The sequence below is a fragment of the Artibeus jamaicensis genome, unplaced genomic scaffold (assembly GCF_021234435.1).
Source record: "Artibeus jamaicensis isolate MK-2021 breed Jamaican fruit bat unplaced genomic scaffold, CSHL_Jam_final scaffold_474, whole genome shotgun sequence".
NCBI lineage: Eukaryota > Metazoa > Chordata > Mammalia > Chiroptera > Phyllostomidae > Artibeus > Artibeus jamaicensis.
The window spans coordinates 19,995,516-20,018,566 of NW_026522046.1; the positions used below are offsets into that span (position 1 = coordinate 19,995,516).

At 35.5% G+C, this 23,051-nt stretch overlaps 1 protein-coding gene and 1 pseudogene across 2 annotated transcripts in view; one reads left to right on the plus strand and one right to left on the minus strand.

The window, feature by feature from the left end:
• Nucleotides 1-23,051, plus strand: part of ZBBX (zinc finger B-box domain containing) — a 95,569-nt gene that overhangs the window by 48,934 nt on the left and 23,584 nt on the right. For both annotated transcript variants that reach the window (XM_037163268.2, XM_037163271.2), the window contains exons 8-13: nt 2,133-2,304; nt 6,617-6,737; nt 14,943-15,052; nt 15,429-15,529; nt 16,689-16,768; nt 18,563-18,699. In XM_037163268.2, coding sequence (XP_037019163.2) covers nt 2,133-2,304; nt 6,617-6,737; nt 14,943-15,052; nt 15,429-15,529; nt 16,689-16,768; nt 18,563-18,699 — 721 coding nt within the window. The remainder of the gene's footprint in view (nt 1-2,132; nt 2,305-6,616; nt 6,738-14,942; nt 15,053-15,428; nt 15,530-16,688; nt 16,769-18,562; nt 18,700-23,051) is intronic.
• Nucleotides 8,873-9,627, minus strand: LOC119062320 (ATP synthase F(0) complex subunit B1, mitochondrial-like; annotated as a pseudogene).

A 23,051-nucleotide genomic window follows, 5' to 3' on the forward strand; every position in this document is an offset into this window, starting at 1 on the left:
GTACAAAAGGTTTATAGAGTGTAAATTTCATTTCATTTTCTCCCCTTTCAAAGGTTTCCAAATTTGTATGTATTTATTGAAACCAATAAAGATTACTATATTTTGCATATTGCTCTGAAAACATGCTTTTTAAACCTAACAAAATATTTTGATATTCTTGAAAGGACATTCTAAAACCTCATTCTATATAGTGGCTGTAAAATACTTCATTTTTTTGACTTTTAAAAATCTGATTGCCACTGACAAACATTTACACTGTTTCAGTTTTTCCAGTACAAACTATAGTATAAAGAATAATTTGGGAAAATGTTGTTTGCCATATATATGTATATTTACATAATAAATTATTGAAATTTCTAAGTGAAGGGGTTAATGCATTTGTAATGTTGATATTTCCAAATGGCTGTAACATTTTCATTGGTTTCCTTGCATCCATACTCACTGTTCCCCGATTTCTCTCTTTCCCAGAAGACTCTGTGGAACTAACTCTTCAGGGGCTTGTGTTTCCAATAAGTGTAAGCCTAGTTTACTCTGTGTGGCAGGCAGGATCCTTCCGATCTTCCCCTCTTTGTCTTTCCACCCTTTATTTTTTCATATCCCACTTTTCACTATAACGATATAAACTACTCGTGGTTTCATGCATTTGTGCTGTTTGGCTCCATGTCCTAATCTATGTGTCACTCCCTCTTTCTGGTGTCCTGCCCCTGCCACTGCTTGCCCATAGACTTCTTGTCCAAGTTCAATACCTGCTCCGGGCCCCTGTTTCTGTTGTGGCCTTATTAACCTGTGTTTCTGTGGCCAACAACTAGCATGGTGTCGGTCAGGTTCCCAGATCCTTTTTCTTTATATTAAAAATTTTTATACACCTATTTAATGATCTTATCTCAATCGTACCCTAACAATCTGCATGTTTACTTTGCAATTAAAGACTGAACATAAACATAAAACATTCTACTCTTGTATCTAGAAGATACACAATAGAGTTTAGCAATTTGATATCAGTTATAGATAATCCACACTGGATAATTCCACATTGGTGTGGAATATATTTTTCTTTTGTTTCCTAACTTGGATGTTTTCTGTGCTTCAGTGAATAACTGTCAGATCCTACCTGTATTTTCTTATGTGTGTTCACAGTGGGTCTATATTTTGTACTAAATTCATCTTTTCCCATCATTATGCTAAGAAGCAGGCGTTGTTTCATATGCATTTATTTATTCATTCATTCAGCTAACATTATGAACACCCCCTTTGTGCCAGGCATAGCTCTTGGCACTGAGGGGGAAGATGCTTGGATTTTTTTACATTCTAACAGAGAGGGGAAGACAGTAAACAAATAAACATGTAGAGAAATCCACACAGAGATATAATTTTGAGAAAAAATAAAGCAGAAAAGCGATTATAAAGTACGTGTATGGGGAAGAGTCTGCATGGTCATCAGCAGGGTAATCACTTACTCTCTGAGTGGGGGACATCTCAGCAGACAGAAGGAAATTCACAGAATGGCTCTGTGGACACGCGGAGAAGGTTCATTCCTTCAAGGCGTCGGGTACAGCTAGTGCAAGGCCCTCTAGTGCTGGTGTGCAGTGTGGGTTCCCAGAACCATAGAATTTAAGTTTGGTTGGAGCAGGGTGAGTGAAGGGGAGAATGGAAGGAAATGAAGTGGAAGGCAAGGAGTATGAGGTTGTGAAGCCTGTCGTAAATCCTAGTAGGACCTGGGGCTTCATAGAAAGTCGTTGGAGGGTTTTGAGCAGAGGCCTGACATGATCAGACTGACATGTTATAAAACTACTCTTTCTGCTCTGGGGAGGGCTGCCGGAGCAGGAGATTGAAGCAGTAGGAGGGTCACACACAAGGCTCTTGTCACTTCCCAGGGAGAACACTAGTGAGTAACAATGATAAATCCTCAGTTCTGTAGGCTCCCGTTTTAATACCTTCTGAAGAGACCATTTATGATTGCTGATACGCAGTTTTCAAGAAATGAGTAAAGCATGTAAAGAGGCACAACTTTAAAGCATTCTATTTTGAGTTAAAAATGTGTGATTTATAATGCCTCGCGATTAATGCTACCTGCATTTTAAGATACAGAAAATTTAGAAAAGGATACTTAGATACGTTTTTCATTGGTTTAGATGGAAGTTTCAACAACACAAGGAGAATGTACAAACTCAAGAGATAGGCTCCTGTGTGAAGGGTCATTCGATGAAGAAGCTTCTGCCCAGTCCTTTCAGGAAGGTTTAAAGGAATGGAGAACTGGACATCATTCTAAAAATGAGAAGCAGAACTCACCTGCAGCAAAACCAGGTATAGCTATTTTTATAAAATGAATGTTGTAAAATGAAGCCAAACCTACTTATCTCCATTCCGCATGAATATAAATTCGATGTTCAAAACTATTAACATTGGGATAGCAGTTTGGTATAACTTCTCAAAACAATATTCACTGCATGACCACCGATTAGTGGTTTAATATTTATAGAACCCCTGAATTGGGAACTGCAGATGTCTGTGCTTATTTCCTATGTAAATCCAGCCTCTCAAATGCATAGAGAACTGGTTTCTTTCGGCTCCCCTTCTCCCAGAAGAAGGTTTTCGTCAGGAAAACTATTTCTTTATTGGATTTCTTTATTGTAATTACAACACATGAAACAGGAATGTCTGAGAGATAGGGAAAGAGATAATGTTTTTATATGTGTCTTGAAAAATATGTTTCAAATACTGCCATGAACTTCAGGGGAGAATAGATTTGTCTTCCGTTTTTCAAGAAATACTTCCTATGTTTATTTTTCTTTGATGGTTTTCACACCTATTTCCCAGACGCTGAAGAACGGGATGACTGAGGTGCACAGTATCTTTTTGCTTTGAGTTTCTCAGTATCTCTTGAGGAAAATCATGCTTGTAAAAGTATTTGATTTATTAATTTTATTACTAAGAATATTGTAAGAACTTCCAGTTGCTTTTCATTAAAAATAAAATGTTAGATAATAAATTTCAATAATGTATCTTAGTTGACAGCATCCAACTTTATTATTTTTATTTTATTCTTTTTCGGGGGGAATCTCTTTATTATTCTTCCTTTATAACTCAGCATAATTTCTAACGTCAAGGCATCACATACCATCTTCCCATTAGAACTGCATTTTTACTAACTATATTTCTCTTCTTCAAATATTTTTTCTTACATTTTTCTGATATATTAATTTTACTCATATTTCTAAGATTTTATTTGTATACTTTATTATGTGCCTCAATATAATGTTCATTGACTATGTTTTTATGTACTTTTTATTTTAACTTTCATACTTTGATGTACTTTTTACTTTTCTGCTTTGAAAGGGACTAAGTCTTTCATGGAAATATCTTTTTGGTTGCCCACTTTGAAAAACATAGGGTTTAAAGCAAAAGAAGGACTGATTTGATAAATCAGATTAGGTCAAGGAAGCCCAAAAATCATTTAAATTTTAAAAACTTATTTTTCAGTTACATTTTACGTTCAGTATTAATTAGTATTAGTGTCAGGTATACAGCATAGAAAAATCATATACTCTACAAAGTGTTCCCCCTGATATTTCCAGTACCGACGTGGCACCATACATAGTTTTTACAGCATTATTGATTATATTCATTATGTTGTATTTTATACTTCCATGACTATTTTGTAAGTACCAGTTTATATTTCTTAATTCCTTCACCTTTGCCACTCAGTCCTCCGACCCTACTCTCCTCTGGCAACATGACTGTCCTCTGTGTCTATGAGTCTGTTTCGGTTTTGTGAGATCCTACAGTATTTGTCTTTCTCTGACTCATTTATTTCACTTACTATAATACCCTCTAGACCCATTTATGTAAATGGTAAGATTTCATTTTTTTATGACCAATTAATAATTCATTATACACATGTGTAGCACAATTTTATCCAATAATCTATTGATGAACATTTGGGTTGGTTTCATATCTTGGCTATTGTGAATTACACCACAATGAACATAAGGGTGAATATATTCTTTTGAATTAGTGTGTTGGTTTTCTTCAGATACATACTCAGAAGTAGAATCACTAGGTCATTAGGTAGTTCCATTTTTGATTTTTTGATCATTCTCAACACCATTTTCACTGTGGCTACACCAGTCTGCATTCCCACCAATAGTGCATGAGGGTTTTCTTTTCTTTACATTCTTACCACAACTTGTTGTTTGTGGATTTTCTGATGCTAGCCATTTTGACAGGTTTAAAGTGATGTCTCATTGTAGCAAAACCATTTAAAAATATTGTCTCTTATAGTAGAAATAACTAAATTATAAAATCAATACCATGATTATTTTAAAGGACTTGAATATAACAAAAAAGTTACCAAGAAGAAAATATAAATAACCTAATCTTACAATATGGTGGTAACCAGTGTTAACATGTTGGTAAATATTTTTCAGCAGACACAATTACACACACAGGAGCCTAAGTGAGGTAACACTATATGTTAACTTTTATTTATGTTAATGCTGTTTGTTAACTTTTTACTTAATTGTGTCACGGACAACTTTTTATATAAATGCCTATATTGAATACATCATTATTTAGAACTGTTGCAGAATATTCTGTATGCCATGATTTACTTAATCAGGCCTTTATGGGTGGATATTTTGTTTCTAATTCTCACTGTAATAACAGAAGTTACGATGACCATCTTAGCTATTTGTGTACTTGTATAATTGCCTTAAAATAAATTTCTAAATGTAGGAATGTTGCATCAGTGTTGATTTTTAATGAAATTTTGATGACTATAATCAATTGTCTTCTAAAAAATTACTGTTACTTTTATGTCTATTACCAGCGTGAGATGACTTATTTCCCCAAATTTTCTAGTTCTTTAACTTTAGCTAATTTGATGGACATTAAATGTTTATCATTTGCTAGATTTTTCTGTTTACATGTGAAATAAAATTGGCTATTTAAATTTTTTGATAAATATATTTCATTCTTATTATTTGCCAATATTTAGGTGTAAGTAGTATTTTAAACATTAGGGCTATAAAAGATTCCTTTCTTGTAATCATTCTTTTAACAAATAATGAATGCATATTATATGCTCTGTGGGGAGGTGATGTGCAAAAGCAGTCACAATTAATTCTGGAACTTGTAGTTAAGTAGAGGCGACAAGATCAATCAAATGACTCACATAAGCGCCAAAGCCTGCACCAAGTGAAAATTACCGTCCACTGAAGAATCTTGTCAATTTGCAGGGTCTTGTCAATTTGTATCACGTAAGTCTGTGAAGCAAGCAGAGGAAGAGATTTTTAGGAATGTTAGATGAAGGAAAATAACATATACAAATACTTCAGGTTGGGTTTATCAATATAGATGTACTTTGGGCTTTAATGTGTACAAGCACTGTAGCAATGACACTAACGATTTGCTAGGTTGGTTAATTTTAGTCTGAACTTGATTTTGCAGTTAATGACAGAGAGATGCTGCAAGTTGCCTGATACTTTGTTGAGAAACAATGTTGAAGGCCCTGAAATATAGGTGGGAAGGTTGGGACTGATAGTGTGCAACCTACTCAGTCATCTTTAACTGTACCTCTCTGAGGGCCCAGAGGACCCTCTCATTTCCAAGGGGTTAAGCATTGGTCTCCTGTAAAAAGGTTTGTTGTGGTGGAAGATAACTGTGGATGGAGATGCTTTAATGGAGTTGAACTGCTTGAATTCAAAGGAATTGTGGCAACCTGGAAGAGTAGAGGCCAGGTGTTGGCACCTACTCATCAAAGTTGTGGTAGAAAAATTACCAAAATAAGTGTCAGGGAAGAGTGGTAAATAGATTGCTTCATTCGATTATAGAGATCTGTGATGCTAATTAGGGTACCGAAGAATAAAAAGAGCGATAGAGTCTTCTGTTTTACCTATATAAGTAGCAAATTTCTATCTAATGGCAGAAACCCAACTTGAGCCACTGTATTGGAGATTCAGGTTTTTATAAAGTTCCCATAAATGGTATGTCTAATTTGTGTACCTCACTATAAATGACACTGAGTATTTTTTCATATATTTCTTGGCCATTTAGCTTAGTAATATACTTTGAATTTCCAAGTTCTGTAGTTATTTCTTTTCCAGAAATCTCCATCAGTTGTAAACATTTTCGAATAGCAGTTTTAATTTGGTAGTACTTCAGAAACATCTTCAGCATCTGGAAGTAAATGGCCATGTAGCTATAAATTCATGAAGACAGTTGTTCCCTCCAGGTGCCATTCCGAGTTATTTATTTTCTGTTTTCCATAATGTGTAAATATTGTCAGTGGCTATAATACATACCTTCATGTTTGTGTGTGTTTATAGAATATATAATGAATCTATTTGCATTTATTTTTAGCAGCTAAAAGAAGTAGTTGCTTTCAAAAAACCTTGTGAATCATTAGGTTCTTTAATTTCAAGGGATTATTGAAGAAAACTGTCTATAGTCATTTAATAAGTTATCAATGTTCAACACTTTTGCATTATTTAAACCTAGAACTATTGATTATAAATAAATATCAGAGAATATTTGTTAAGTTCTGTATCTTGAGAGAAGTTATGATAATTTATAGAGTAGGTTACATTAAGTATGTATGTTATGTTTATTGTTACAGACTCATTGGAAGAATGTGAAGTACAAACCAATTTAAAAATTTGGAGAGAACCACTTAACATTGAATTTAAAGAAGATAGTATATCCTACATGGAAAAATTATGGCTTAAAAAACACAGGAGGTATTCTCTGAATTTTTGCATTATTAATAAGAAATATAAAAGCTAATTATGTTTTTTGCTAGTGTGACATCTTTTTTGGTAGCTTCATATTTGCATAAATACTTTTAATGCAATATTAAATTCTCATGAAGCTTCTACTGTTCTAATAAGAATTTTAATTCTATTTATATATGTGACACATCATTAGTTTAGGGTTTTCCTTGAGAAATGTAAATGTAAATGTGGGGAAAAGGCCCACAACTGTATAAAATTAATGAATAATAGCAAAATCATATGATAAATGAAAGACCGCTTTGAGGAGGTAGTGCTCTCAGACATTTGAAATTAGCATAAACTTTTGAGGCTATATTTTTCAGAATCTACTTTTAAGCTTAATTAGACCTTTAATTTTATATTTTTATTAATAGTATTCAAATATATTTTATTCAAAGACTATTATCATTATATTCACCATTTTATAAATTATTTAAAATTTAACATTAAATATTAATAAACAACATTTCTTTTTCACAGATCTTAAGGCTGGAAAGTCCAAGATAAATGTAGCAGCAAATTCAGTGTCTGGAGACTTCCAGGTTCACTGATGCCCTTCTCCTCGATGGGTACTCACATGCAGATGGCACTAGGCCCTTTCCCAGGTCCCTTTTACAGAGCACTAGTCCTACTCATGAAGGCTCTACGCTCATGACCTAATCTTCTCCCAAAGGCCTCATCTCTTACTACTGTCACCTTGGAGGTTAGGATTTCAACACAGACATGTGTTGAAGGAGGAGCACAGACATTCAGAACAGAGTTTTCTGCTCCTGGTCCCCTGAAGGTCATGTCCTATGACATGCAAAGTATGTTCATCTCGTTTCAATAGCCCTAAAATTCTTAACTCATTCTAGAGTTAAGTCTAAACTCCACATTCTTATCTACATACCATCTAAATCAGACATGGGTAATACTGAATATACGATTCATTCAGAGGCAAATCGTTTTCTGTCAACCTGCGAATTCAAACACATGTGCTTCCAAAATACAGTGGTGGGAGAGACAACGGTTAGATATTCCCATTCTAGAAGGGAGAAACGGAAAAGAAACAGGTTCTGAGCTACTCGGTAACCCAAGAGGACAAATTCTATCATATCTCAAATCTTGAGAATTATCCCCTTGGTTGGTACTCTGCCCTCCAGACCCACTGGCATAGAGGTCCCACCTTCTAGACATACTAGAGCAGCCTTCTGGAGACACTGTGACAGAAGTCCTGCCCCTGTAGCTTTGCTGGACAGAGATTGAGCCCTGAAGTCTCTGTGTGGCTCTGGCCTCTGGCTCTGTGTGGCCTCATTCCTATGGTGGCTCTGTGCTGGGGGTCACATGCCCATGACTCTCCAGTGGTAGCATCTGGTGTCTCCTCTGTTCTAGGGTCATGGAGATAGCCTTGTCCTTACAGTTTCCCTGGGCATTGCTCTCTGCAGCAACCAAGAGCTCTCTTGTTCTCTGATGGGAGAGATAGTCCTGATGATTTCTGAATTCCCTTTGGGGTCATTCTTCCATTGTATTGGACAGTAGGTCATGGCTTCTGTTTAGATGGCTGACTGATCTCCCTGTCAGATGATCCTCTGGTCCTATACTTCCTGTTCTCTCCTGAATAGGCTCTTTCATTCTTTTCAATACCAGTAGGCTGAGAATGTTCCAAAACTTTAAGTTTTGCTTTTCTTTTGATTAATAATTCTTTCTTTAAATAATTTCTCTCTTCTTGCATTTTACTATGAGCAGACATGAGAAACCAGGACTCTTCTTTAACACTGCTTAGAAATTGCCTCAGCCATAGAAGCAATTTCTTTTTTTTTTCAACTGCCACTTTATTATAAGATGGTGGAACTAATTACAAAATTTAATTATAACTTGGTAGTCTTTAGTTAGGTACCAACTTTTGTTAAAAGTGAACTGCATATTCAAAAGTGATCATGGAGCAGTAAGAAGCATAAGAAACATTTTTGGGGCAATAGATTGTTTTAGTTCCGTCACTAGAAGAAACTCGTTCTCGTCATTTTTAGGTGGGGTAACCTGTGCTGCAGTACAGACAGCTGTGGCTGTGGCCCAGTTTCCATTCAGCCAAGTGTTTCCAGCTGTGGCAACTTGGGCAGATCCATTTACAGAACTGCCTGTGCCAGAGCCTTCACTGCAAGCAGTTGTAGATCTGCAGCGCACTTGGCGATGGTCTCCTTTCTCTGGTGTCCGGAGATGCTCTGCACCTGGTGTTTCTTCACCCACTTTATCTTGTGCTCTTGCTCCTTCCAGCACATCATGTTCTGCACAGAAAGACAGGTTATCCTTTACCTCCTTGTGTACTCTCTGTAGCCATTCCCAGTAAGTAGCCTCTGAGACCATCACAATGTGATTCCTCTAGACATCAAACAGGTAATGGGACTTTTGGACCAGTGCCTGCTAGCACTTCTCCAGATCAATTGCATTCTGGGTGTTTTTTATGGAAAGTTGTTTCACTTCTTTTAATTGGGCAATTTTTTGCTTATTGAGTTTATCAGTAAATTCCCCAACTGAGGCAGCATAGTTTTTTGTTACATAGATAACCCTATTGTTGATATGGCAGAGATGGCCTCTGGACTAACCACATATATTTCCTTGGTTAGAAAATATAGCATAAGCCCAATTCTGAGTACACAGGGTCCCATTACACTGGTTTAAGATAAAGGAACTGGAAGAATTTCTTAGGAATCAGTCTGACAAATTTTCCTCCATATTCAGGGAGAGGTGGTACAGGGGCGAGACTCAGTTGCCCGAAGTGAAAGATCCCTGTTGCCTGCAATACTTCTAGACCGAGGATGGCTGTGTTCTTGAGGGAGGGGGCAGCAATGGTGGCAGCAGAAAGTACCACTTGAGACAGCATGCTCAGCAAGGGTCCACTTGGCATTCTTGGTGTCCCACTGACCTGGATGAGACAGTCTGTCAGGGATAGGAGCAAGATGGTTGCTCCCATATATGTAACTCCAATACTCGTGAATTCTACCTTTCATAAAACCCTAGGACAGAAAACACAATTCAGCCAAGTTCTTCACCAGTTTATTAACATTGATTGTCTTTCTTCCATTGCCTGATAATATGTTTCTTATCTCCATCTGATACCTCAAAATGACATTTGCCATCCAAATTCTTACCAACATTCTGTTCAAGATTACTTAGGCATTCTCTGAGAAGACTGTCTTTTTCTACAGCTCTCTCTTCTTTCTGAGCCCTCACCAGAATGGTCTTTAAAGGTCCATTTAGAGCAATGTAGCCTTTTTCTAGCATGGATTTCAAAACTTTGGTGCCCATGACTCAGCTTCAAAATTTGTTCCTCATTTTTAAAATCTATTTGTTACAACAGCACTCTGCTTCTGATACCAATTGTTGTCTTTGTCCACTGAGGTGTTATAACAGAATACTGCAGAATGGGTGGCTTATAAACAACAAACCTCTATTTCTTGGAGTTCTGAAGATCAGGAACTCCGAGGTCAAGATTCGGAGTCTGATGACAGTCCTCTTTCTGATTCATGGGTGGCTGTCTTCTCACTCTCCTGGTAGGGCAGACTCTGCCCAAATGACCACATCACCCCAAAGTCCCCACCTCCTAATATAATCCTGTGGGATGTTAGGATTTCAACCTTTGAGTTTTAGGGGGACACAAATATTCCCATCATATGAGTTAATAAATATTTCAGGGAGGTACTTTGAGACGATGCAAAGCCTTGCTTTTCCTTACATTTTCATTTACTAATTCTCACATTTGTCAGCAGATTGTCCTGCAGCACCTATTACTCTTTGCTCTGTCGGTGATTTTCTATTTCTTTCATTTCTTTTACATTTATTATTGAAATTCCTCAAGGAAGGATATCCATGTATGCATTCAACTGGTTACTTATGCGGACTCATGGGTATTTATTTTTTTATTAAAATCTGATACTATTCTTTATTTTGTGACTCAAACAGTTTCTGCTTTGACCATTGAGACTCTTGCAGGTTGATGCCTCTCTTCTTTCAACATGGCTTTTGTTTGTCAGTTGGTTTGCTTTGAGTATCTCTTCATTTTTATGGCATTCAAGGTGTATTTATCTGTCCTAACTCAGAAATCACTTCTCCAAAGAATCATGACTTTTATTGTCGGCAATCATGTTCAGAAACCTGTATCTGGGCTCTATCTGTGCTCACTGAGACTCAGGTGTCACAGGTCCCAGGCCTTCTCAGAGAACATCTAGGAAAAAAGTACATCTATTTAAACATGAGTTTGCATTCATACCTCCAGCTCTAAACCAGAATCATGTGGTTCATTACGTTCTCTCTTTGCTTATCTGTAGTTTCTTCCACCTACAGTGTGAGAATTCTGGCTGTCATTATCTACGATGCATTTAATAATTTAACACCTTCGGTATATGTATAGAGTGGTTTCAGAATTGCTAACTTCACTGTGGGAAAAAATTCCGCACCTGGAGCACATTGTTTGTGCACAGTGCTGGCTATGGCTACCCCGCTGTTTGCAGGCACCACCTTGTTTTCCAAAGTTGCTCAGGCCATGATACTCATTTCTTTCCCACCTCCTTTAGAGTGATTTTACCATTTATGGAATACTTTGAAAAATTCTGACTAGCATAATGTCATGTATGGTTCTCTGGGTTTTTATCAATGCCTGAAATCAAGGGTTTCCCGTAGTCCCAAACAGCACAATTCCATCACCTTGACATTTGCTCATGCTTCCCCTTTGTAGTTAGCTCTTCTCCCCCAGCGTATGGCAACCATTGGTCAGTTTCCATCCTTATACATTTGCCTTTTTCTGATTGTCATGTAATGAAATCATGCAATGTGCAGCCCTTGTGTCCTTCATTTAACAAAATGCATTTAATATTCAGACATATTCTTGAGTGAATCAAAATCTATTCCTTTTTATTGTGGAATATTATTTCATCACTGGGATATAAAGTTCATCTATGTAGATGTTGAAATATATCCTGGTATTCCCTGATTGGTTTGGCTCAGTGGGCTGGGCATCATACTGCAAACTGATAGGTCACCAGTTCAATTCCTGGTCAGGGCACATGCCTAGGTTGCATTTCAGGTCCCCAGCTGGGAACATGAGAGAGGCAAACAATAAATTCTTTCTCCTCCCCTTACCCTCCCTTTAAAAATAAATAAATACAATCTTTTTTTTTAAAAGAAAAATATCCTGATTTTTTTGTAATTATGGCTAAATCAGTTATAAATACCTGCATACAGGTTTTTGTTTGAACATAGGTTTTTAATTTCCTGAGTAAATATCTGAGACTCAATTGGCTAAGTTGTATGGTAAGTGTACGTTTGTCTTTCTGAGAAATAGCCAAACTGCCTTCCATAAGACTGCACAGTTTTGCATTCCTTCCTACAGCCTAGGAGTGTTCTGGTGGCTCTCTATTCTTGCCAGTGCCTTGGTATTTTCAGGTTCTTTTTCTTTTGATGGTCACTTTGTTAGGAATGTAGTTGTATAACATTGTGGTTTATTTGCAGCATTTTAAGTTCATTCATATCTTATTTTAGTTATTCCTATGTAGATACTGTTTAAGTTTTATATGTCTCTCTTTTATGAGGCCTGTAACAGTTCTTCAGGTGAGAAACTCAGTGGTGTGTACCTGTCAATTGCCTCCTCTTAGTTTAAGAATTATTACCTAAAAGTAACATGAAGTTTTCTTATCTTTTGTGGTGGCTGCTCATTGATGCCTTTCATACTGAATTTGTTGTTCAATAAAAGAAGCACAATTTTGTTTTTAAATGACCACCATCATTTGTATTTGGACACGTGCAAAAACCTTTAATCTTGGGTACATGAAGTCCTGAGATATGCTGAATAATGAGCATTGGTAAATTTTCTTATTAGAAAATAATGGTTAGTGAACATGTTTGCTACAGTCTTATTTCTAGTCAATATTTTAAAACAGTGATCATTTCTTTTGAGTTATACTTTATGTCTCAATTTCAGATGTTAGTATAGGGCAATCCATTTGTAATTTACAAGCTTGTGATTGTAAATTGATTACAACATTTCTGATGCTGTGCTTCTGAAGAATTTCCCATGTCGATAATGATGATCATGGTTAAGACTTTGTCTTTGCCTATCATTGTCCTGTTTCATAACAGGTTTATGAATATACATTACCTCACATTTTATTTTTTGTATTTCTTTTATTATTTGAATAACTTTTTTGTATTACATGTGCAACCAATGTTAACAAGAAGTGTTGACAGATCTTACTATGTCTTAATGTCTCCAGTAGATCTTTAAAATTCTAGGAAAGTTTCATGAAAGGAAGCATATGATTTTAACTTAAGAGTGTTTAAAGGGTGAATATTAGCAATTAGCTGGTTTTCCTGCTCAAATTCCCCTACTCTTTTTAGTACATTTAATTATCTATTCCATTTGACTATCAGAAGTCCCCAGGGCAAGTTTTTCAAGTACTGGTTCCTCTACCCAACCCCAGACGAATCTTGAAATCAGTGTTTTAGTGGGTGGATATGACACTGCATTTAAAAATGACCTTCCTTGATGGTTGTGGGGCAAACAGCCTAGCAAATTCACAGAGTACCTTTAGGACCACTCCTCACACATTTCCTCAAATGAGTTGGCCAATGTTCATTTTAATTTTTAGGTAATCATATTTTAAAATACCCTCTATATTTATCCTTCATTTGTGCAGCTTGATCTTTTAACAAGGCATAGGTGCCAGGGGTTCAATACCTACAATAGACTTAGTTTATTAACTAACTGGTTATTTGTTCACTGGCAAATCACTTAAATTTCTTGGCCCGCATTGTCTCATCTGGAAAATATTGAGTTTATAATTAACAATCTATAGGGGTTCTTAGGTCCTATGCTTTACTACTTAGACTCTGTCAGTCTTTGGTTCAAGTCTTTACTCATAAAATCAGATGTTTTCACTTCATGAAGAAGTATTTGGGTAATAATACACTTACAGGAATCTGTGATTGAATTTTAATGCAGTATATCCATGTCAAATTGGAAAGATTTGTGATGGCCAGGCACCAATTTGTCTTTAATCTTTACCCTTCAATATCTTTATCACTTAATTAAATTATGGATGTAAAATTATATGCTCATCAAATTTGTTAAGATGCAAAGCTGAATAAAGTAAATATTTGAGAGTGTTCTGATTTATACATATCCTGTACTGGGAAAATGAACATAACTGTAGATTGCCAGGAAACCATCCACTTTATGCCTTTGCAGATGGAGACAAATACAGTATATGGAGTAATGGTTATAAATACGGGCTTGGGGAGGCAGATGCTTTGGGTTCAAATTCTTCTTCTGCATTTATTGCCTGAATGATTTTGAACAAGTTGGTTTGTTTTTTTGTGCCTTGATGTCTTCATCTATAGAATTAAAACAATACTAGTGTCTACTTAATGTATATACTGAGATTAAATGCCCCAAATTAGAACAGAGCCTGATGCATGCTGTTTATGTATCAATTTTACCTCTCACTGTTATGAAGAAGGCCCTGACCTTTTTATGGGGACTGCATTAGATCGTTTGGTCTATAAGGGCTGCAGCCAGTTTTATCCTTGGTTAAAAAGGAAACAGCTTCCCATAATTTGGGAATAACCTTTGAAACCAGATGCACACTCTTGACCTTTGAAAATCCCTATGCTTCAATCCCTTCAACATGAAATGAGCCACATCAAACCTCATTATTAATTGGGTGACAGATGCCACAGTCAGAACACTTCATATTCATATCATGGGACCCTTCTGGCTTGATGGAAGCTTAGAAAAATGTCTTCAGGTTTTCCTAAACTTATCAACATAATGCCAAAGCTGTAAGACACAGTGCATATTCATAAATAAATTTGCTTGTTAAATAGTGTAATGTGTTTAATGGGCTTCCTGTGCCTTTTGCAGGAACACTGACTTCTATTAGAACTTTACTTTTCAACCTAAACAAAAAACAGTGGAATATGCATTTTAAAGTGTTATATGATGTTAATTTAATTTACAAAATTATTTTAGTAGATTAAGGTTCCCTTGTGCAATCATACTTTTCTTCTGTAAATTTGAGGTACAGCTGTGATTTCTTTATTAGTTTTGTAGACTCACTCCTTGGTGAAATAAATAAAGATTTTGTCTGGGAAGATTTAGATAATGTATTTTAGTCTTTTAATTCCTTCCTTCTTGTTTTGTAGAACTCCACCGGAGCAACTTCGGAACATGCTACCAGATACGTTCATACCTCAGTGTACACCCACTACTGAGGCACAACATCCTCACACTGAAAGTGATGAAGACAGTGATGGTCAGTTCAGTCCAGATTAGAGATTTTCAAATTTATTATTTCAAATTATACTGTAAGCATTAATCAGCGTCCACTTTTGTTTTTCTTTACTGTACCATTCTCAACTGGACTATGTACCCTTTATCTTCCAATCAAAACACATTCTTTCTTCCCATTTTCTAGATTTACTTTGCCTGATTTAAATAGTTTTGTTTAAAAATTGAATGTTAAGAAAATGTGTATTTTGCCTGCACTAGGGACATTGACAACATTTATATATTTGTGGGCATGCATGAGAGAACACACTTCAAAAAATTTGGCTGTCTTATTTGAACATAGGAAATGATCAGGTAAAGTATATTTTTGGATGATATTATTTTCTAATCTTATTTCCTAGCTGAGGAGACCACACTACAGTGCCCAGCACTTTTTATGCCCGTAGAAGAAGTCAAAGTAGACAGACCTGAAACATCTGTAAAAATAGTCGAACTGGATGATGTAAGTGCATAATGACTACTCATGTTACTTAATAAACGACAACTTCATAACATATAGTTACAACTAGACTTTATTTGCAATAAGCTTTCTTTCATAATTCAACATAATTTAATAGGAAATTTGTAAATGTTTGAATTTAAACATGCTGATAGTAATAAGAGTATTATTTTAGTTTGAGGGTAAATATCTATATTGATAATGTGCCATTCTTTGGAAGCATGTCATATGGAAATAAGAAGACATTTTATTCTTTAACTTATGTATATAAATGTAGTTTATTGCCTGTTGATTTAGGTTTTTTATGTTATCAGGCTTTTAGACACAGATTAGTATGGCATCTAATAAAATATGTATATATTTAGTCTTTTTGAATGTCATTCATATTACTTTCTGTTTAAAGGAAAAATAGTATGAGTATTTTAGAATGTAGTATAATAATTACATGAATACAAACCTCTAGAAGACAACAAGTAAGATCAGCTAAAGCCAGAGCCATTTAGAGCTAGAGCTTCCGGCTGAAAGTTTAAGTTGTGACCACCTCAGTACATTTCTGACTTTCCAGTCACCTAGTAGTTGAATACGCCACTTATCCTCAGTATTTATATTACTGTGGTTGTCGAAGAAAGGTCCTAGAATGTAGGAAGTATCTCACCAATAGCACTTTCTTCCTTAGGTTACTAGCCCCTGATGTGTGTGTGCAGATCTGTGTGCATTGCACCTACCAACACTTTTATTTCTCCTCTGGACAAATGTTAGCCATTGAGCAAAATAGATCTGCACACATGTGCATGTATGTGTGTGTATGCTTGTTACTAATTCTTTATGTATATGGTAAGCTTATAACATTCTGGCCAGAGAACTAAAAGCCTCTCAGTCAATAATCTACTGGGCACTTAGTAGGTACGAAAGGAAACATAAGTTGTTACTGTTGGTTCTGAGTGTGAGAGTAATGATAAAATGAGTGACAGAGCAAATGCCCTCAACCAGTATCTTTTGAATTTGTTGGGTTCTTCTAGAAACTCATGATCTATGACATATAGTCAGAGAGCTCATGACACTATTTATTGAAGAAACTTCTCTAAATATTACTCAAAGTTAGCTGGTTAATATATAGCATATTTATTGAATATACTAATATTACAAAAATGCATTTGATAAGACTAATGAAGAGGAATTTGAAGAACAAGGAAACATCGTACCTTACAAAGTTGAATTAGCTGTTGCAGACAGTCGACAAAGGTAAGGCCCTTCTGACTCACCTTTGAGGCTTATTAAAAACCCACTGAAAATCAAGTATCTTTTTAAATGAGAAATTTATAATGTAAAAAACAACTTTATGTTAGAGTGTATTTTACTAAAGTTGTGTTTAAATTTGGGTGCAATATTGCTGGTGTTTGTCATCATTCAGCAATTTGAAATTTGTCCACAATGATATATTTGTACACTTACCTAACATCTGGGTTATTTAATACATGATTATGAATTTAGGAATTGCTATTTTTTGAGATTGCTGACCAAGGCTGATATATTTCATGAGCTGTGTTCAGTTCTTTAAAGATAACTGAATTTTTCTCACTTTAATTTACTATGAACCCTAAGTAAAATAGATATTACTAAGGATTAGTTTGAGAGATCAAAAGAGCTCCCAAATTATAGATTACTTCCTTAGTAGATTTTACTGCTTAATTAACAAATTAAGTATAATGGTTCACTTGCAAATTTTATAGAATTTTGTCATTTCCAAATGGAAAATAACATCTAGCTGTGTTTGTTAGTAATGTTAAAAATTACTTTAAGTCCCCTTCACTGTTGAAACTTTAGCTAGGATTTCAGATGTTTTGACTACAAAGTATTAAATTGGTTAAACAGCAACCTGAATTTTCTACTGAGTAACCCCTATGCCAATTCTTTGCTTATATGTTCACAACAACTTAAACCCCTGTTGGTATTTTGGAGCAGCAATGGGCTTTTGTGAGGCACTCAGGCCTTCAAAGCCCCATGGTTAGACACGTAGGCCCAGATATCTAGACACAAAAGTGCTTTTGATAGTTGACATTTTGTCAGCAAGTGGCAGACAACCTTCTGGTTGTAAATAAGAGGTGTTTATTCACTGCTGTATCCCTAAGGAAATGAGGGGCACTTCTGCTCTTTAATTTGATTGTTTTATGTATCTTATTACAAATTTTTGCTTGAGCTCCATGTATGGTGTTAGAGAAATCAGAAAAAATTACTGATCCTGGTTTGGCTGTAGCTGTGCATCTTGAGTTTACAAGTGCCCTTGGAGCTTCTTATTTTCTAAGAAAAATAATGAATCATAGGTGGCAATACAAGAAGACCTTTCTGATTAAGCATAATCCATGAGCTTTTATGATGGTACTGTATAGAGCTTACAAAAATATCAGGCATTCAATATATTACTCAATTAATAGAAAATGTTAAATTGTAACAATGCTTATATGTAGTAATCAACATTAAAGATAGAACAAATGCCACATATGCCATTTTAACTCTTATAGTTCATTGATGGACAACTAAAAGTTTATTTAAGTATAAAACTTTGATTTGATGGAAGGAGACTTGACTCCAGGTGGTAAACCCAATAAATTATGCAGAAGATGTATTATAGAATTGTATACCCAAAACCCATATCATTTTATTAACCAATGTTACCCCAATAAATTGTATAAAATACCCTTGATTTCATCAGATGTCAATCAGCTTGAAAGATAACTCTCCATCATTTGAAGAAAGAATATAAAGAACAAAACTTATTCCAGAATATATTGAAAAGAAACTTTCAGTTAAAATTTTGTAGTTAAATCAGTGTTGACCCAGTTCCCTATTTCTTTTAAATCCATGATACTGTTTAGTTACTTGGAGTTTACAATGTGTCTCACAGCAAGGCTAAAACACAAGTGAATATCCCCATTCCCTTAAGGTTTTATTATATTTGTGTTAATAAGCTGGAACTCTTTACTATTTTAACATTATTTCTTTCAACTGTATTCTTTTGCTTGTCTGTAAACATGAAAGTTGCAGGTTTCATGATTATCAGAATGCTTTTCTGTATGAAAAGGACATCCTTCGTCATCATGTTTTTACAAAGGGAAAAACAGACTTCTTACATCTTTATCTAAGCAACATCTCCTACTGTGAAGATAACTCAGAAGGTAACTTTTTTCCTTGAGTAATATTATTAGCAATAAATGTTGGTAATTTAATAAAATAAATTGGCATTGTAGTATATAAAAGCTTTAACTATTTTACTATTCATTTTAAACCCAGAAAATTTAGTACTCAGAAGAAAATTGGTTGAAAATATGCCCAAATTGGAGCTTAGGAACTTTAGAGGACTCTCAGTCTAGTCCAGAAGGTATTTTTTAACTTACATGGAGCATGGTGTTTCAGTTACTTATGGGAAAAGGCTGAATATAAATGTTTATTGAGTGTTACTTTAAAGATACTTAATTTATGTAAATAGACTTTTAGAGCAGTTTTAGGTTTGCAGCAAAATTGAGCAGGAAGTGTAGTGTTCCCATAGACCCTTTGCTGCCACAAACTCATAGCTTCTCCCACTATCAACATCTCCAGCCAGAGTAGTACATTGCCAATCAACAAGCATGCATTGATACATTGTTACCACTGTATATCCATAGTTTACATTGGGGTTCAGTCTGGGTTGCACACTTGGTTACTATGGATATAGTGACATGTTTCCAGCATTACAGCTTCACACAAAATAGTTTTACTGCTCTGAAATTTTTGTGTGTTTTGCCTTCTCAGACCTCCTTTCTTCCTAATCCCTGGCTACCATTGATATTTTTACTGTTGCCACAGTTCTGGCCTTTTCCAGAATGTCATATAGCTGGAATTATGCAATATGTATCCTTCAAATTGGTGTCTTTCCCTTAGTGATATGCATTGAAAGGTGTTTCCATGTTTTATTATGGCTTGAGAGCTCATTTATTTTTAGTGCTGAAATTCCATTGTCTGAATTTAGCACAATCTATTTACACTTGTATGTTCACTTATTGAAACCACCTTGGTTATTTCCAAGTTTTGGCAACTATGAATAAAGCTGTTATAAATATCTCTATGTGGTTTTTTGTTTGGAACTACATTTTCTCCTCATTTGGGTAATACCAAGAAGTGTGATTGTTGGATCATACGTCGTACTTATTTGGTTGTGTGAGAAATCACCAAACTGTCCTCCAAAGTGGCTGTGCCACGTTGCATCCCCCAGCAATGAAGGGCAGTTTCTATTCTCCGTGTTCTTGTCAGCACCTGATGTTGCTGGCATTTCAGATTTTTGCCCATCTAATAATTGTGTTGTGGTATTTCATTGTTGTTTTTAGTTGTAATTCCCTAGAGGTTTATGATGTTGAACTTCTTTTCATATGCTTGTTTCCCATCACTGTATCTTCTTTTATTTATTCATTTTTAGAGGAAGGGAGGGAGAAAGAGAGGGAGAGAAACATTAATGTGCGGTTGCCTCTTGTGCTCCCTCTGCTGGAGACCTGGCCCACAACCCAGGCATGTGCCCTGACAGGGAATTGAACTAGTGACCTTTGGTTAGCAGGCTGGCTCTCAATCCACTGATCTACATCAGCCAGGGCCAATATATCTTATTTGATGAGGTTTCTGCTAAGGTTCTTGGCCCATTTTTCAGCTGGGTTGTCAGAATAACTGAAGAACCAGTCATTCTTACTGTGGAGATTTAAGGGTTCTTTTGTATATTTTGGATAACAGTATTTACCAGGTATGTATTTTGCAAATATTTTCTCCACATCTGTCTGTAGCTTGTCTTCGAATTTTCTTGACAGTATCTTTTATAGAACAGACATTTTTAACTTTAATAAAGTCCAGCTTATCAATAGTTTCTTTCATGGATTCTACCTTCTGTGCTGTGTTCAGAAAGGTCACCATGATACTCAGTATGACCTGCATTTTCTCCACTGTTCTAGGAGTTTTATGGTTTTTCGTTTTATGTTTAGGTCTATCCTTCATTTTGAGTTAATTTTTGTGAAGGGTGTAGGGTCTGTGTCCAGATTATTTTGGGGGGCATGTGGCGGACCAGTTGTTCCAGCAATATTTGTTGAAAAGGTGATTTTTTCCACTAGTGTATTGCCTTGGTTTTTTGGTCAAAGATGGGCTGACTATATTTATGTGGGTCTATTTATAGATTCCCTGTTCTGTTTCATTGATCTATTTTTTATATTTTTGCTAATACCACATTGCTTTTATTAGAACTCATATAGTAATTCTTGAAGTTATATAGTGTAAATTTTCTAACTTTGTCTTTCTCCTTCAATGTTATGTTGGCTATTCTGGGTCTTTTGCCTCTCAATATAATCTTTAGAATAAATTAATCAATATCCACAAAATGGTTTGCTGAGGTTTTGATTGGGAGTGCATGGTGTCTATAGGTTAATTTGGGAAAAACTCACATCTTGATGATATTGAAGTTTCTTAACCATGAACATGGACTGTATATTTATTTGGTTCTTCAATTTCTTTAATCAGAGATTTCTAGTTTTCTCATATAGACCTGTACATAGTTTATTAGATTTAAGCTAAAGTATTTCATTTGTTTGTGTGCTAATGCAAATGGTATTACATTAATTTCAAATTCCACTTGTTCATGTTGGTGTGTAGGAAAGTGATTGACTTTTGTACGTTGACCGTGTATCCTGCAACTTTGCAATAATCACTTCATTCCTTTCCCATTGTTGATCGTTTTGGGTTGTGTACACAGATGATCATATCCTGTATGAATAATATCAGATTTCTTTCTGCAATCTGTATACCTTCTACTCCCTTTTCTTGTTTTATTGCTTAGATAGAATTTCTAGCTCAATCTTTAAAAAGGAGAGATAAGAGGGGAAAACTTAGCCTTGTTCCTCATTGTAGGAGTAGAGCTCTTTGTTTCTCATTATTATGTATGATGTGAACTATAGTTTTTTGGGTAGTCTTTATCAGGTTGAGGGATTTCCCTTTATTTCTAGTTCGCTAAGAGTTTTTTTTACTAATCATAAATGTGTGTTAGATTTTTTTGTGCATTTTCTATATTGACTGATATGATCCTTAGATTTTTCTTCCTTAACATGATGTGATAAATTCTATTGATTTATGAATGTTAAACCAATTTATCCAATTTTTATGACTTAACAGGGCTTCTAATAAATAGGTTAAATTAAATAATGCCTATACTTTCTGCATCACATTTTAAACATTAATAAATAGCTATTTTGCCTCCTTTTCAGCAAAAGATCCTAATAATGGAATTTTGCCACCTTGAAAAAATAGTGTAGAGGTTAGTTGTAGACATTTACATGTAACAATTGGCAGGTGTTTCTGTCAAACAACAACAACAACAATCAAATGATTTCTATTTAAGTTTAGAAGGAAAGTACAGCATTATTATGGAAGTTTTATTAAACTGAATAGCTTTTGTAAAATTGTTCTTATTAAAGCATTTCTATGACTCCCAAGTTATTGCATTTCTCCGAGTATTTGCACAGTGTAAGAGGTGATAGTTGTTGGAAGTGGACGTTGTAAATGCTGCATGCGGTTGCTGAGCTGCATCAGCATTTGCTTGCCACAAGTTGTTTCGCCTACAAGAGAAGTCACATCACTGGAGCCTATTTTAGTCATAGCCTCTACTGTTTTACACAGTATACTTACAGAGATAAGGTGTTTATATTGGAAAGAGAATAAGGGATAATCGGATGAAACTGTATTAAATCTGGAAAATGGTATAAATATTTTTTATTTAAAATGAAAGCACTATAGTGCAAACATTGTTCAGTGCTTTTTACTCTTCAGAAAATCTAGACCAATGTTCACAACCTGGGTCGCACATTATAATCACCCAGAAAATTGGCAGAGGGAGAGGGAACGAACACACAGGAGACAAGACAGTGCTGGGTCCGACTCGCAGGGTCCGATTCAGCTGGTTTGGGGTCAGGCCCACACGCTGACAGTTTTCGAGAGTCCATCCTGATGAATCCATTGTGCTGCCAGATCGAAACCAATGATCTGAACCAAGTGATATATTAAAAGCCAAAACAATGGGGTGTTGACGAATAAAATCTTGCTCATTTTGTAGAGTTCCAGAGGCAGGTGTCCCGGCTTGAACATTCCACGTGCCCCTAACGTCTGCCGTTTGACCTGGCAGACCTTCCTCTGCTTTCTGGTCTCCTTATCACTAGCACGCTAAGGGAAAAAAGTCAAAACGTAGGAGTAAGATCGCGTCTGTGTTACTTCTCTTAAATTGCTGTCATAAAGCGTGAGTGAGAGGGAGGAGGTAAAGTAGAAATTAAACCATGGGCTGCATAAAAATTTGCATCAATTTCAAGATTTCATTAAAAAATAAAATCTTGCTTACTTCTATTAGTCTCTAGCTCATTAAGGTTTGAATGCCTAAGTAAATCATGATTATCATTTATGAACAAAAACTGCATAATCATAACTTAATACTGAGAACTCACTATAAAAATAACATAGTGTTTAATGATACAGG